The following is a 15,266-nucleotide window of genomic DNA, read 5'->3' as shown; positions in this document are numbered from 1 at the left end:
AGGGAGCGGGGGCTTGGGGGGACTGGCACGGGAGGTGGTCAGTCAGGTCAGCAGCGCGGCTCCGGAACCCAAGGGTGGGGGGGCGGCTCGTTGTCCTCGTACACGCTTGGGCGTCCGCGGGCGGCGAGGGCACAGGATCAAACGTCCAAGGCGCACCCGGGCAGGGGTCCAGCTAACGAGGCCCCGCCCCCCGGTCTCCGTCCGTCCTCCCACCCTGAGGAGGCCAGGCCTGCGGCGCCCTCCGAACTCGCGGCCCTCTCGCGGCGAGCGACGGCAGACGCCTCCACGCCCGCCCGCCGGCCACCCGCTCACCCGGATGCCCTGCAGCACCCGGACCCGCTCCTCCTGGTCCATCCCGAAGGACGCCCTTCGGCCCTCGCGGCTCTCGGCGCTGCCCATGGCGGAAGGGGGGTCCGATGCGCCGGCGCTTACGGGACTGGCGCCACCTGCCAACAAGGCCGTGCCCTATTGGCCGCAGCTCGGGGCTCAGCCAATCGCGGCGCGGGCCGTGCGGCATTGTGGGGGCTGTAGTCTCGCGGTGGCCGCCCACTGGACCAGGAGCACGAGGTGCGGCGCCCAGACGGCGCGTAGCCAGATGGCTGGCTGAGGAGTGCAGGTTCGCGGTGAAAAGACGGAGAGCGTGAAGGCGGTGAGGAAGACAGCGACGTCGCGGTGCCAGGAGAGAAGCTGGCGGGAGGCGCCGCTCTGGGGGGGAGGCGGTGGAGGAAGAACTTCGTGCAAAGGCCCTGAGGCAGGAGGAGAGCGAGGGCCCAGCGCGGGCCCGGAGTGCGGGAGGGTGCAGAGCAGACCCGGAGGCGGGCTGAAGGTCAGAGCGGAGAGGGCTTTGTCGGCGGGGCCAGAGCTTGTTCTAAAGGCCCGGGGAGGACAGTGAAGGGCCCTCGGCGTTGAGGAGACACGCACCGTGTATCCAGCGTCGTGTTCACGCCTGTCTCGCGGGGTCACACGTGTGATGGATGCGGTGACTGCTGCTCACCGCCTCGGCCACCTGAACCAAGCCCCCTTTTGGTCTCTGAGCTGCTGACTCGCGTTGATCTGCCACAGTGGGCCCGGAGCTGAGTTTGGGATCTGGAACTGGGGAACCCCCGACTGCTCCATGAAATAGTAACGGTCATTTGGAGCCTTTTCGAACCTGGAAGGGAAGCGGGGGGGAGCAGAGGGTGGAAGAGAAAGTGAGATGCTCTGAGATGAGAGCAGCTTGGCTGAAGAAGACGGTGGACATTGCGGGGGACGGGGGGACGGCAGGGGGCGCTAGAGGATTTTTATCCTCTAGGATAACAAGGACATCTGCCAGATTCCTTCAAAATACTTTGATTTGGAGGTCTTCCTCCATCTCTTCCCTATAAGTAGAGCCTGAGTAGGAGATTCTGGTGCAAGTGGTTTACTGGGGGAGTGCCTCAGGAGAAAGCTGAGATGCCGTCAAAGCTGGGCTCTGGAGCACAAATTATGTCCAGAGTTGTCCCGGCTCGCAGGCAAGGGGACTGGTCTTCTGTTCCCCACAGCATTCGGTCCTTGGCAGCCCAGTGCAGGGGTCATCTGTGAGCTCTCAGCAGTCCACACCCACAGCAGCCAGGGGATGGCCTCACGAGCTGGACGGGGCACTTTCAGCATCTACTCCATGTTCCTCACGTTTTCCAAGGTCTCCCGAATACCCTGTGACTGTGGAAGGGGTTATAAAAATTGAGGAAAGGGATGGATTTCACTTCTGAGTTGATGAAATAATTAACCACTGAACTAATTCATCCAAACAAGAGTCAGGGCCACAGGTGCCTATGAGACTGTGTGTGGTCTCCCCTGCTCCCACCATGTGCAAACTCCTGGGAGAGAATTGGAATCCCACGAGACTGAGAGTGGGGTTACACTGACACCAGCATAGCTAAGCCTCATGACAACCCAGCAAGTCGTGTATCCCTACTTCCCTGAAAAGAAAACCAAAGTGCAAAAAGGTGAAGATGGTGACGTTATAAATCCAAAGAAGGGCGAGGACTTTAATAAAAGCAGTGGCAGAGGAAAGAAAGGGAAGAGAAGTTCATGGTTTTTGAGCACCATCATGGCACCAGGCTCCATGATGCAGGCACACATGCTACTCATGTAGTCCTGGAAACCATCCTGAGAGAGTATTACCCCAGTCTAAGGCCCAGGAAATGGAGACTTCGGGGAGGTAAGATGTTATGACAGGCCCACTATTTGCTGCCCAGTACCCATTCTCTCCTTCCTTAGGACAGAACCCAACTTCCTTAGGTGTAACAATGTGTCTGGTTAGAAAAATTGGTGCCTAAGTTCCCACTGGCCAAACGTGGGACAACTTGAGCATTATAGCAATTTGACAGTTTGAACCTATAACATTTAATTTTTTTTAAATGCAATAGTCCATATGTTAAAAGAGATGGGATGTAAAAAACGGGGGGGGGGGTCTTCTTTACAAAAGAATGCCAGCAAATCAGTGTGAGATTTTAAAATTGCCATTTTGTGACCCTCCGTGAATTAACTGAATCATGCAGAACTCATCAGTGGATCCTGAAGCTGTTGAGTGACAACTCCCAAGACTCACCACAGATTCCTGAACATCATAAAGAGAAAACGATTACATTGATGAGACCTGGAGGTCACTTCCTTAACTAAATGGCTGGACTTAGCATCACAGAGAGTGGGACAACATGACATGATGTCCCTCCCCAGGAGATGTAAGGGACACACAGTGTCCTCTTTGGAATGTTGTTGCCAAAAATGTGTGCCCTGAATCCAGTCGTGAGGAAACAATCAGACAAATCCAGAATGTGAGACATCTTACAAAACAACTGTCCTGGACTCTTCCAGAAGGCTAATGTCATGAAAAAACAAGTTTCAAAACATGAAAGAAGCATAACAATGAGACACAGCAGTGAATCTTGATTATATCCTGGATTAAAAGGACAGTAACAGCAACAAAGCTATAAAAAGGTACTTGGAATGATTGGGAAAGTTTTATATATGGAATAGTGTCCTAGGTGACATCATTGAATTAAAGTCACTTTTCTTGTTTTAGGGAGATGCATTTGGAAGTATTGGGGGAGTGTCAGTGTCTACAACCTGCACTCAAAAGGTTCAGGGAGGGCTTCCCTGGTGGCGCAGTGGTTGAGAGTCCACCTGCCGATGCAGGGGACACGGGTTCGTGCCCCGGTCTGGGAAGATCCCACATGCCGCGGAGCGGCTGGGCCAGTGAGCCATGGCCGCTGAGCCTGTGCGTCCGGAGCCTGTGCTCCGCAATGGGAGAGGCCACAACAGTGAGAGGCCCGCCTACTGCAAAAAAAAAAAAAAAAAAAAGGTTCAGGGAAAAATGTTAACAATAGGTGAATCTAGGTGAAATATGTATATTGGAATCCATTATATCTTCCACTGTTTCTATGCATTTGAAATTTTTCAGAATAATAATCAGGAAATAAAATTCTGCACTTGGGGAAATAAAAAATACTTCCCTCTCTGGACTCCCTTCTCCTTTGTAGCTGGAGGTGAGCGTGTGACCTAGATCTGGTCGGATGGCTCTTGAGCAGTGCGGTACCCGGAGAACAGTGCAGTCAGTGCTAAGAGAGCAGCGAGATGGGATGCAGGGCTGAGCTCTGCCTCCTCCTAGACCTGTGCCCCTCAGTTTCCTGATATGAGTGGTGCCAACATTACATGCAGTGCTTGGACTTAGTGAACTCATTCAGCAATAGCTATTATTATTGAGAGTTGTTCGTTTTTTTTTTTTAAATAACTTGGCAACCAGTATAGGGGGTGGGGGAGGGGGAGTCGTGTGAGCTGGCCTCTCTTAAATTGGATTCTCCAGAAGCAGAGAAGAAGAAAAAATGGGCTGATAGAGTAGAAAAGTCAGAAGAGGAGTTTGCTTTGTCCATGTTAAAAGCCAAAAGGAAGCTTTTCCTATAAGATCAAGAAAGAGACAAGGATGTCTGCTTTCACGACTTCTATTCAACACTGCACAAGAAAATGAAATAAAAGATTGGAAAGGAAGAAGTAAAATGATCTCTTTGTGGAAGACATGATCTTGTATATGAAAATCCTAAGGAATTCACACACACACGTGCACACACACACACTCAACCGAGCTAGTAAGCAAATTCAGCAAGGTTGCAGGGTATAAGAACAATATACAAAAATCAGTTCTATTTCTATATACTCACAATGAGCAATCCAAAAATGAAATTAAGAAAACAATTCCACTTACAATAGCACCAAAAACAATAGAACACTTAGGAATAGATTTAGCCAAAGAAGTACAAAGCTTGTATCCTGGAAACTAAAAAATACTGTTGTCTAGGAAGGGGGCTGGAAATGGACAGGAAAATAAAACTTGGAATAGTGGCTACGTGGTTTATACATTTATCAATACTCACTAAGCCGTGAACTTAACATCTAAGCATTTTACAATATGTATATTATACCTAAGTAGAAGTTGAAAATATTTGAGGTGGAGGTCTAACATAATGTTTTATTTCTCACTCAGGCAAAATGTGGTTGTGCAGAACATGGCATTCCCGGCCACCAGAGAATGCTCTTTACCTGCACGTCTGAACATGCGCCTTCCTCGGCTGACTCAGCAGGACGAGTGAGCCTCAGAGCCTAGAGAACTGAGCCCCAGCTTTCCCTGCCTCGGCAACTGTCACCCCCATTCACAACCACTGGCCGTTCAGGCCCACTGCCCCTCCCACCTACAAGAGTGGGGAAGTGCCGTCTGCTGTGAGTAGAAGGAGAAAGGAAACGTCTGAACACTAGACCATCAGGCACAACTGGTGAATGAACAGCTCACTGACCCCTTACTGTTTCCTGAGAAGGTCCATGTAAGAAAGATGTACTGATAATAACCGAGAAACTCCAGACGCTGAAAGGTCACACTGAGACAAAATCACAATCCATTCTGTGCACAGGTGTCGTGATGACAGCATACACACATCTTCTGTCACACAGTAACTGTTCCATGGATCTTCTGTCTTACGAAGGTGTTTCCTGGGTGCTAAGATGGTCACCCAGCGATGCGGGCACGTGTGTACCTTTGAAAGCAAGTTGTCGCCGCTCGTCACTTGCCTGACTTTCCCTTCTGCTGTGTGTTGACACGCTTCCTCTGGGCTAAAGTTTGGAGACCACTGGGGAGGAGTGGAGCCCTGATGAGAAGGGGGCTGGAGTGACAGATACTCTCGTGCAGGAGGCTTGGGGGGCCCACGGTCTGGGAGCCACCCAGAGGAGTCACCGAGGGAGTGGGGCCCCAGTGCTGGGGAGCATGTCCGAGTTTTCTGTGACTCTTCACCTCTGAGCCTCAGGCTCCTGGTCTGTAGGATGGGGGTGACGCAGCCCCTGGTAACCACCCCCTGCAGGCCAGGAAAATGAGAGTAGCTGGATGTGGGGCCATTTGTAGTGTTCAGGATGTCTGGGCTCACGTTGAGGCTTTTGCTGAGCGGACTGTGAGCTGGATGGCTTCTGAGAGGTGGAGGATAGGGGCGGAGCCAGCTCCGTTGAAGGACAGTGGGCTTTGGAGTGAAGGAAGAAAGGCAGAAACCTGGTTGAAGAGGAAATTTGGGAAAGGCGGTTATGATTCCAAGTGGCAGATGGATAGATTTTGTTCAGTAATACATGGTAGGACCGTCTCTTTCTTCCCATGTAATTCATTTTCACTAAAGTTTGCCTCAGTCAGCAGTGCCTTTAAATTGGATTGGGTAGTTTCATTTGTCTGGCCCCAGGCAGGCTCAACGAACCTCCCCCAAATCCATCCTTGGACCATCAGTAAGAACCCTTTAGAGGATAGTTGGCCAACGGTGGCCCTAGGGAAGGAAGTGGCAGGGCCCTGAGTAGGAGGAGAATGGGCTGTGGCGGGGAAAACTCCGGAAAGGCTGGTTGGATCGTGAGGACAGAGGCCTTGAATGCTGGGTATGTCCTTCCACCCTGACGCACGGCAGTGGAAGACTCTTGATTTGGGGGCTGTGCTTTGGGAAGCTCTCTGCAGCCCCACAGTGGAGGACATCTTTGCAGTAGCTGTGGAGGTAGATGGCTGATGACAGGGCCCGTCCCTGAAGCACAGCCTACCCCTCACCACCACCTGAATTTGAGGGAGACTGCAGCACCCTCCCCACTGCCCCGCCCTGGCAGACACTGGTGGTCCGGGAACCTCCTCTCTCCAGCCTTGCGCTTCCACAGGGAGGGACAGGCATTAGCGTGACACTCGGGTAGAAGTTCTTGCGGGGATTCGGCATGTGACACCGTGGCAGCTCTCTCCTCTCCTCTCCTCTCCTCTCTGAGGTCTGCCTGCCTGCTTGGAGCCTGTGCTTCTCCATCCGTGGAGGATGAAGGCTCTTCCCATCTGCCTGCCCAGCAGGTTGGCCGCATCTCCCCTCGTGGTGTTGGTGTGGAGATGCCAGCCTGGGTTCGGAGCATCACACCTGCCCACCTCTGTCCGCCCAGCTGGAGGGAGCAGCTGCGGAAGGGCGCTCTCCCTTTCAGCACAAAGGAATCTCTCCCAGAAGCCAGTCTCTCCTGTAGTCACGCTGAGGGCCTGCCCCGGCAGAGGGGGCAGGGTGGCCACGGCAGGTTAAACCTGCGCGGATCACTCCCCAGGCCTGACGGAACCAGCCGCCGGCACCGGTAAGCAGCCCCCTTACGGTGCCCCCCCTCAAGCACCCCTTTCAGCTGCTCTCGGGACTGGGCGGCTGCGTGCATAAGCGTGCCCGGGAGGAACAGGGCGCACCGGCCGCAGGGAGCCTGCGCCCCAGCGCCTCCCCAGGACGGTCACCCCCTGTCACGGTTCTCCCGAGGGCAGCTTGCTGCGCGTGGGCGGCCGGGGACCGTGGGCGCTGCGAGCTCAGTGGGAAGAGAGAGACGCTGGCTCAGCAAAGCCGCGTGGGCCACGGACTGCGGCGGCGTAGCCGGAGCGGAGTCCGGTCAGCCTGTTGCGGCCTCCTGGCGGATCAGTCTGTCTTTACGCGCCCCACCCCCGCACGCGCAGGTACACACATGCGCACGCACGTGCCCGCCCACGGCTGTAACCTGAGCTGGGCTTCCCGTCTCCAGCACAGGCTCTGGCCCTGCTCCTGACCCTGAGGCTCCAGCTTCATCCCTGAATTCCGGGCACCTGGCACAGGGCATGGGACGGAGCGGGCGCTCAAGGCATCGGTGACTGAGTCACTGACGGGCTGGCTGAATGGGCTCCCCTACTGGTGAGTGCGTTGCTCCAGGTTCAGAGAGGCAAGAAACTGAGTAATTAAGAGTGAAGATTTTCATCTCAGTCCCAGCTCGGCTGCCCGTGTGGTCTCCAAAAAGTTCCTTCACCTCCCTCTGTCTCGGTTTCCCCATCTGTAAAACAGGCATAAGCACAGTACCTACCTGTAGCGCTGATGTGGGATTGCATGAGTTAATACATGTCATGGACCCAGAACAATACCTGGCAAAGAGGGAAGCACTCAGTTATCACTAGTTATTGCTGTGCTACACATCATCCAAAGGAGCCTGCCAGCTGAGGCTCAGACAGGGGACATGGCTTGCCTGAGGTCACACAGCAGGAAGGAGGCAGACATGAGATCTGAACCCTGGTCCCAACGTCTCAGAAGCCAGAGCCCTTTCTAGGGTCCCACCTGGCTGTGGCGCCTCCCTTGAAGCATGGCTTCCCGGGCCCTTGGGTGCGGGGCTTGGGAACTGGGGTGAAGGCCCGGGAAAGGGGGTTGGGGTGAGGGAGGGTAAGAGGGTCTGCTGGGGAGACCGTCCTGGTACTGGCTCCCTGCCCCACTCTCGATCCCTTGCACCCCCTGCAGCTGCATCCACTCCCCACCATGGGACTCTTACAGAGTTTTATGAATCATTAAAATGTATGCACAGACTCTAAGGAAATAACACTGGGCTGTAATAAGAGCTACAAATTGACAGGATTCCTCAGAGAGCTCAGTGGTAAACCCGGTTGCCTACTTGGCAAGATGGTTTTCCAGCCTTTTGCGTCTATTAGCAGGGGAAGGGAGGGACCGACCAGGGAGTGCCCCATGAGCTCTGAGCAGCCACAGGAGGCTCCTTCAGAGCGGCCTGTGCCAGAGCAGCGGCCACACCAGAGCATTGGGGGGGACCGTTACCTCCCTCCCATCATCTCCGTCACCCCTCTCAGCCATGCTAAACAAAATACCCTCTAAGTGGAAGCCTTGTGTTTGCATTGCAAATGGAGCTTCAAGATAGCCTCCCAGGTTTTCACCAGTGTGATAGAGAAGAACATTTGTTTTACTTTTAGTTGCAATTCCCGGACTATTGCTGTGTCTAAAGCTCAGCCTCTTCACATTTGTGCTGGTCCTTGATACTCTTTTATCTGTGAATCACCTTCTCATATACTTGGCCCCCTTGCTTGTGTTGTTCTGTTTTGGTTTGGGTCCTTTCATTACTGGTTTGCAGGAGCTTTTATAAGCTCTAGATGTCACTCCTCTTCTCCAGTGCTCTATTTTCTCCCATCTACCACTTGTCTTTTAACTGTAGGTCATTTTTTGACAAACAAGTTCAAACTTTTTTCATTCAGATATCTAATTCATGCTCTTTTTTGGGTTGTAGATTTTACATATTAATAAGGAAGTATCTCCTACTGAACTTGTAAACAGTTTTTTAACGTTTACCTTTTAAAACCATTTGCAGTTTATTTTTTATTATGCTATGGGATTATGCTGGATAGAATGTTTTCGTATAAATAGCCAATTATGTAGATTTTATATATAGCCCTTATCATTTATTGAATGTTTTGTTTTGCCACTGAATTTAAAAAGCCAACTTCATGATAAACTATTTTCCATATGTACATAGTACACTGCTAGATTTGTTTCTCTATTCTTTAGCTTTTTTATAGCAACTCACCACTGATTTAACTACTATAACTTTCTCAGATATTTGGATATCTGACAAGGAAAGTCCCCTCATTGTTTTTCTCTTTTAAATTTTCTTGACCACCTCTGGAGATTTCCCTTCTCGGGGAAAGAAACCATCTTGTCATATACCATTAACAGTCCTCCTGAGATTTCAACTGGGGTTCCATTGGATTTATAGATTAATTTATGGGAGAGCTGATATAGCTAACTCTTCTTGAAGGCCTTTCAGTAAACTTTGGTAGCTTTCTTTATTTAGTATTTAAACATTCTTATGAGGTTTCTCTCTAGATATTTTATGGAATTTGCTGCTTTCAAGAATGAGTTCATTTTTCATTTCATTTTATAATTGGTTTTTGCTAGTATGTAATTAAGCTATTGAGTTTTTCTATGCTGATCTTATATGTGGCTGCACTGTTAAACTCTCTTATTGGTTTTGCCAATAGATTCTCTTGAGAATTTTCCAAGTAGATCATTGTATGGTCTGCAGATAATCTCAGTTTTGTTCCTTTTTTCCAGTATTAATGACATTTTCCCTCGTATTATAGTACTGGCTAGAATCTCCAATAAAAAGGTTGAATAGCACAATGATACTAACACTGACTCTTTATTTCATTATCAAGTGGTGACGATTACTGTAGAGTTTTGATGCCCTTTATCATATTAAGAAAGAACCTAATTTGCTAGAAGCTTTCTTTGTCTTTTATCCTGAAAGTACATATGTTGAATATTTTCAAAAGTGTTTTTGTTCTCTATGAAAATAGTTATGTGATCTTTCTTGTACTCTAGAAAAGCAGTGATTTAAACCGGTAGATTTTTATTCTAAAGTTGAACACATATCTGCATTCTTGGAATGTCTCTTAATATACTGCCAAACTGAATTTGCTAATTTTTAAAAAATAAAGATCAATTTAATTTAAAATATAATACTATAAAAATGTTCTGTTCATCATAATTTAAAATTAAAAACACGGAACACATTCAATTAATAAAAACATAACATTTACATATTTTTGATATTTTTTAATGAAGGGAGAGAAACAGAAAAAAAGGTTAAAAACGAAAGTGGAGGGGCTTCCCTGGTGGCGCAGTGGTTGGGAGTCCGCCTGCCGATGCGGGGGGCGCAGGTTCGTGCCCTGGTCCGGGAGGATCCCACGTGCCGCGGAGCGGCTGGGCCCGTGAGCCATGGCCGCTGAGCCTGCGCGACCGGGGCCTGTGCTCTGCAGTGGGAGGGGCCGCAGCGGTGAGAGGCCCGCGTACCGCAAAAAAAAAAAAAAAAAAAAGACACTTTCACACAAACATCTAGACACAAAGAAACTAAAAATGTGAAACTAAAGAAAGAAGACAAATTAGAGAACAAAGGCCAAGAGACTCACAAATAAACATATTTGGAAGACATATAGCTGGACATATAGATGAAAACTAGATAGATGTATACACAATTATAGAGAGAGATGGGGGGTGGGGGGAAGAGAGGAGGGAGAGAGGAAGGCAGAGCCGGGGATACACGCTGAGACTGCAGTGAGGATAGAGTGATTCTTAGGCAGAGTGACCTTATGGGCAGCACCCCATCGTCTGTGTGGCCCTCAGGTTTCCGTTCTATACGGCATTTTATTTGGGTGTTTTGCGCCCGTGTTTATGAAGAAGATCGGCATATAGCTTTATTTTCCTGAGCTCTTCTCCTTTGTCTCTTCATCTATTGAAACATCTACTTCATTGACCAGCTGCATTGCTTTTGTTTGTATTTTATTAATTTCTACTTTAGCTTTAATCCCATCATTCTACTTTTTTGGATTGTTTAAATGGTTTTTAAATAGTTTCTTTATTTGAAAGTTTAGTTCATTTATTTTCAATCTTTTTTGTTTTCTAATAAATGCATATAAGTCATACTTTTTCCTTTGAGTATTGCTGTGGCAGAAAAACAGATTCTGTAATGTGCATCTGTGATTGTTCAGACATTAACTAGTTCATACATTCTATATTTTAATTTTCCCTTTAATTCAAGAGCTATTAAAATGTTTTTGTTAACTTCTAGTTTTATCCTATTTCAATCAGCCTAAATAATAGCAGCTCTGAAGTTTATTAAGATTTCCTTTACGGCCTTGCATAGGTCAGTTTTTCAGAATATTCCATTTGTGGTTAAAAGAATATATAATCTCTGCCAGTTGAGCAGAATGGTAATTAGATTAAGCTCATTACTTATTTTATTGAAATCCTCTTTTTACTTATTCATTTCTATGAGTTTTGTCAAAATTGCCCCCTAAGACATTGAGGATCTAGTTTTCTATTTGTAATTCTGACAGGTTTCTGCTCTATGTATTTTCAAGTTGTGCTTTAAGTGCAGTAAAACGATCATTAGTTACCCTGTGGATTGATTGTTCCCTTTCTTCAGCATGACATACCCCTTTCTTTTATTATTAAATGCTTTGACCTTGAATTCTACTTCATCTGAATTTAATATGACCATCTTTGTTTTATTAGCATTTTCTTTCCTTCACTTTCATTTTTCCTGGATTATTTCTTTTAGATATGTTTCACATAATTTGTACTTTTATCCAACCAGAGTTTTTTTCTTTTAATTAATGAATTTAACCCACATCTATTGTGATGACTGATATTATTAGAATTGTTTGTTCCATTTTTTTGTTGTTGTTTTTGTGTTATACTTTTTGTTTCTTTCTCCCCTTTCTTACATTGTTATACCAACTGAATTTTCTTAAAATTTTTTTACCCTTTAAAAATAATTAATTAAGGTTATATTTATAAAACACTATCTGTAGTTAAATCACCTCAAGTCAGACAATACGTGCTACTTCCCTCTGCTCCATTTACCAGTTCCCTAGAATTTTTATTCCGTGATCATTTTTTTTCACTAAAGTATAAAGACATACGTTACATGCCCACATCTTAAGTGTACAACTTGATGAATTTTTCAGGGTGAACACATCCCTGCAAACAGGACCCAGAGGGGCACAGAACACCGCCAGTTCTCGACAAGCCTCTGTTGAGCCTCCCGTCGTTGCCGCCACAGGTACACCACAGCACCACTCCCGTCACCATCGGTCAGTGTGTGAAGTCTCTCAACCTGTATGTTTGAATCACAGTGTCTGTTCCCTTGTGTATGGCTTCTTCTGCTCCGCATCATGCCTCTGAGACTCCTCCACACAGGAGCACGTGGCAGTGGTGCTTTCCTCATCCCTTCTACAGGTGTGTCACAGGTGGTCTCTTCTATGATGGTGAAGTTTGTGTTGGCCCCAATGTGTGGGTGTTGCAAACTACGCCGCCGTGAACATTCTAGCACCTGTCTTTTAGAACAGGTATCTATGCATTCCTTTTGGATACACACTCAGGACAGGGCACGACTGTTTAGCATTTGAGGACACTGTCACTTTTCCAGGTGGTGTATCACGTTGTTAATTAAAATGTCTTATTTTAAACAGACAACACTCATTTACTCTTAAAGGATAGCTTTTATTGTTTTATTTGATCACCTTTGTACCCTACCATTTTTATTCTTGCTAGAGCTCACCACCCAGCATTTGTTTGTTTTTAGAGAGTGTCTGTGGGCCTTAAATGTTTGGCTTCTTTCATGCCTGGAAATATCTTTATTTTGCCTTCACAATGAATGATAGCTTTGTAATACTGAAGTTAGGCTTCATATAAAGTTATAGGTTCCAAGTGATTTTCACCCAGAACTTTGAAGATACTGCTCTGCTGTCATGCTGATCTCTTGAGGGGCCCATCAGTCTCAGCATTCCTGCATTTCTTCAGTTTGGGGGGGAATTTCCTCTATCACTTCTTGGAAAATCTCCTCCCTTCCAATCTGTCTATTCCCTCTTTCCAGAACCCCTATTTGATGGCTTTTACAATTTTTTACTCTGTCCTTCGCGTCGCTTGACTTTTGTTTCATGCTTTCTATTTCTTTGTACTCTTATGATAATTCCTCACTTAGGTTTCCTAGAATGTGAATATTCCATTTTTCAGCCCATCCACTGAGCTTTTGTTTTTCCTAATTTAGCAGTCAAGTTTTTAATATCTTTTTTTTTACAAAGGCCATATCCTCGTGAATCTCTCTGAAGCCATTAATTATACTTATTCAAAATTCCTGTCCTGCTCTCTCTATAAATTTGATCCCTCACTCTTTTGTAGTGTTACTATTTAGAGAACACAGTGGAAAGCCTTTCTTATTACTCATATTCAGTCTCGAATCATCACACAGATTTGCAAACAGATCTGAGCAGTTAGCGGCACTGGTGCTGAAATGGAGCCCGATCTGAGGGGCTCACGTCAGCCGTGTCTGGTGTGAATAGTGGCCCCTTCGAACCTACAGACGCTTGCCTTCCACCTCCTTTCTCTCCCCTCCCAGGCACTCCTTCCCACTGCTCCAAAGTGGTAGCTCATGTCACCCCTGGTTTACAGGTTGGCTTGGGGCCCATGAGGGAACTGGTTGGTGGGTCCTTGGGAGTCAAAGTTAGGTTGAGGTGTCCCCCCTAGGGGAAGAAAGAGGAGGAGAAAGCTAGGATGTGTGGAAATCCCTCCAAAGTCCAAGGGTTGAGCCAGGAAAATAACATCAGTTGAGCCATCTGCAGAAGGATTGGGAAAAAAAGGAAAGCCCAGCATGGGCACAGGTGAATGTGGGAGGCAAGTAAGGACATCGGCCCCAGGTGGCACCTGTGCGTGCTGCTGAGTGTTAATGGCTGACCTTTCTCAGCCACCCTGCATGCCACCCTGCAGGGACCTGCATGTGGGATGGGTGGGGTTGGCCCAGAGCTTCTCAGTCGGATGGACAGAAACTTGTAACCCCGCCCCACTCCTGCAGGACAAGCCCCAAATGCCACTAGTTGGATTCCCAAGTCCTCCCCTTTCTGGATTTCATAAGATTCAGGCTCTGTGTCTCCTGTTTCTCTGAGACTGGGATAAATACAGTATAGTACCAAATTCACAGACTTTGTAAATGGAGAAAACTCAAGATCTTCCTCCAAGCCCAGCCTTGATATCTTTGCAACTTAGAATTTCAGTCTCATGTGTGTTATAAACAGCTTGTTGGCCAGACCTAAGAAATTCACCCACACTCCCTGGTTGGTTGAGTTTTCTTCCCTGAGTCTGTAGATATCCTTCATCACAACTTGACAGAAGAATGGTGCTTTGAGGCCTGTTTCATAGGTTTTCTATTCCACAGGTTTGCTGCCCACTGCTACCATCTGTCAGATTCACAAAGCAGTGGTATGTACGCATTCCTGTTGGCTGAGTTTATGTAGATGCTAATTCTTGCAGCTGTTAAAAAAGGAGAAGGCAAAAGCAGGGAGGAGCACGCAGACCCCTCCTCTCAGAAGATTCTCGCTCATCACAGTTTAAAGGCAAGAAGCACAAATAATGCTGCAAGATAAGAAAATAAAGAAATAAAACCACCAGGATTCTAACAATCGACAATGACTGTTCTTCCAAATTAGATACTGGAACTTGCAGAAAGGAGCCAGATCGCCAAAAACTATTATTCTGCATCTTTAACCAGCAGAGGACACCTCTACAGTTGAGGAATAAAGTGAATTCTTTTAGGTGAAATCATTCCTGCAAATGAATAGGAACCAAATCAGAGGCCAACATGCAGGCTCCAGTTTTATGAGGCCATTACCAGTCCCTGGGAGGAAAGGGGAAAGAGCAGTGAGTGACACCCCACCCCACGCCGGCCCCAGGACACAGCCAGCTTTGTCACCTCCCGCTCACGTTCCTGAGACAGCCCTTCCAGAGAAACGGGGTGGCTGCACTTTGATTATTTCACAGCTGGAAAGCAGCTCAGGATGTGGCCTCAGAGCCATCATCAGCTTGTTCACTCTTGTTCTCTGAGCACTGTCTGCAACCAGCGAGCATCCCTCCAGCTCCCGTGTGCTAAAGGACCCGGATGTGTTCAAGGAGAGAGCCAGAGCCTGAGACGGGAGGGGCCGAGACAAGAGGTGATCGTGCACACCGCACCCCCAGAGCCCCCGTCCTGCACCCTCGCCCGGGTGGACTTTCTGTTCTCTGCTTTCACTCCTACTTTCCGTGTCAGCCGTGTGCCAGCACACACCCAGCACTGATGACACAGTGCTGACCACATGGCCTGCTCCCCGCCCTTCCGCTCTGGGGGAGGGGGTGTGCCAGACATTAATCAGAAAATCACACAAGTATAGCATTACAAATGACGGGCTGTGCAAGGGCTCTGAGAACATGTCACAGTCTGGGCTGATGGCAGAGTGTGGTCCAAAACTGTCTGCAAGGGGCCCTGGGCCCGGCTCCCAGAGGGCGTGGCATCTCCCTGCCCAGGCCTCTGGGGAGAAGTGCCATGCCATGCGGGTGGCCTACAGCTGTGGGCTGTGGAGGGGGTCCCACGCTGCCCCTGGCGGGCATCCTTCTCCTGCCTTTTCG

At 48.1% G+C, this 15,266-nt stretch overlaps 1 protein-coding gene across 1 annotated transcript in view; it reads right to left on the bottom strand.

Moving 5' to 3' along the window:
• CHCHD6 (coiled-coil-helix-coiled-coil-helix domain containing 6) overlaps nucleotides 1–425 on the bottom strand; it is a 131,662-nt gene extending 131,237 nt beyond the window's left edge. The window contains exon 1 of the mRNA XM_079713900.1: nucleotides 313–425. Within this exon, the coding sequence (XP_079570026.1) occupies nucleotides 313–399 (87 nt within the window). The 5' untranslated portion in view covers nucleotides 400–425. The remainder of the gene's footprint in view (nucleotides 1–312) is intronic.
• Between the last annotated feature and the right edge of the window lie 14,841 nt (nucleotides 426–15,266).

The sequence above is a fragment of the Hyperoodon ampullatus genome, assembly GCF_949752795.1.
Source record: "Hyperoodon ampullatus genome assembly, chromosome: 10".
NCBI lineage: Eukaryota > Metazoa > Chordata > Mammalia > Artiodactyla > Ziphiidae > Hyperoodon > Hyperoodon ampullatus.
The sequence above is the reverse complement of the archived record's forward strand: the minus strand, read 5'-3'. Positions and strand labels throughout refer to the sequence as shown.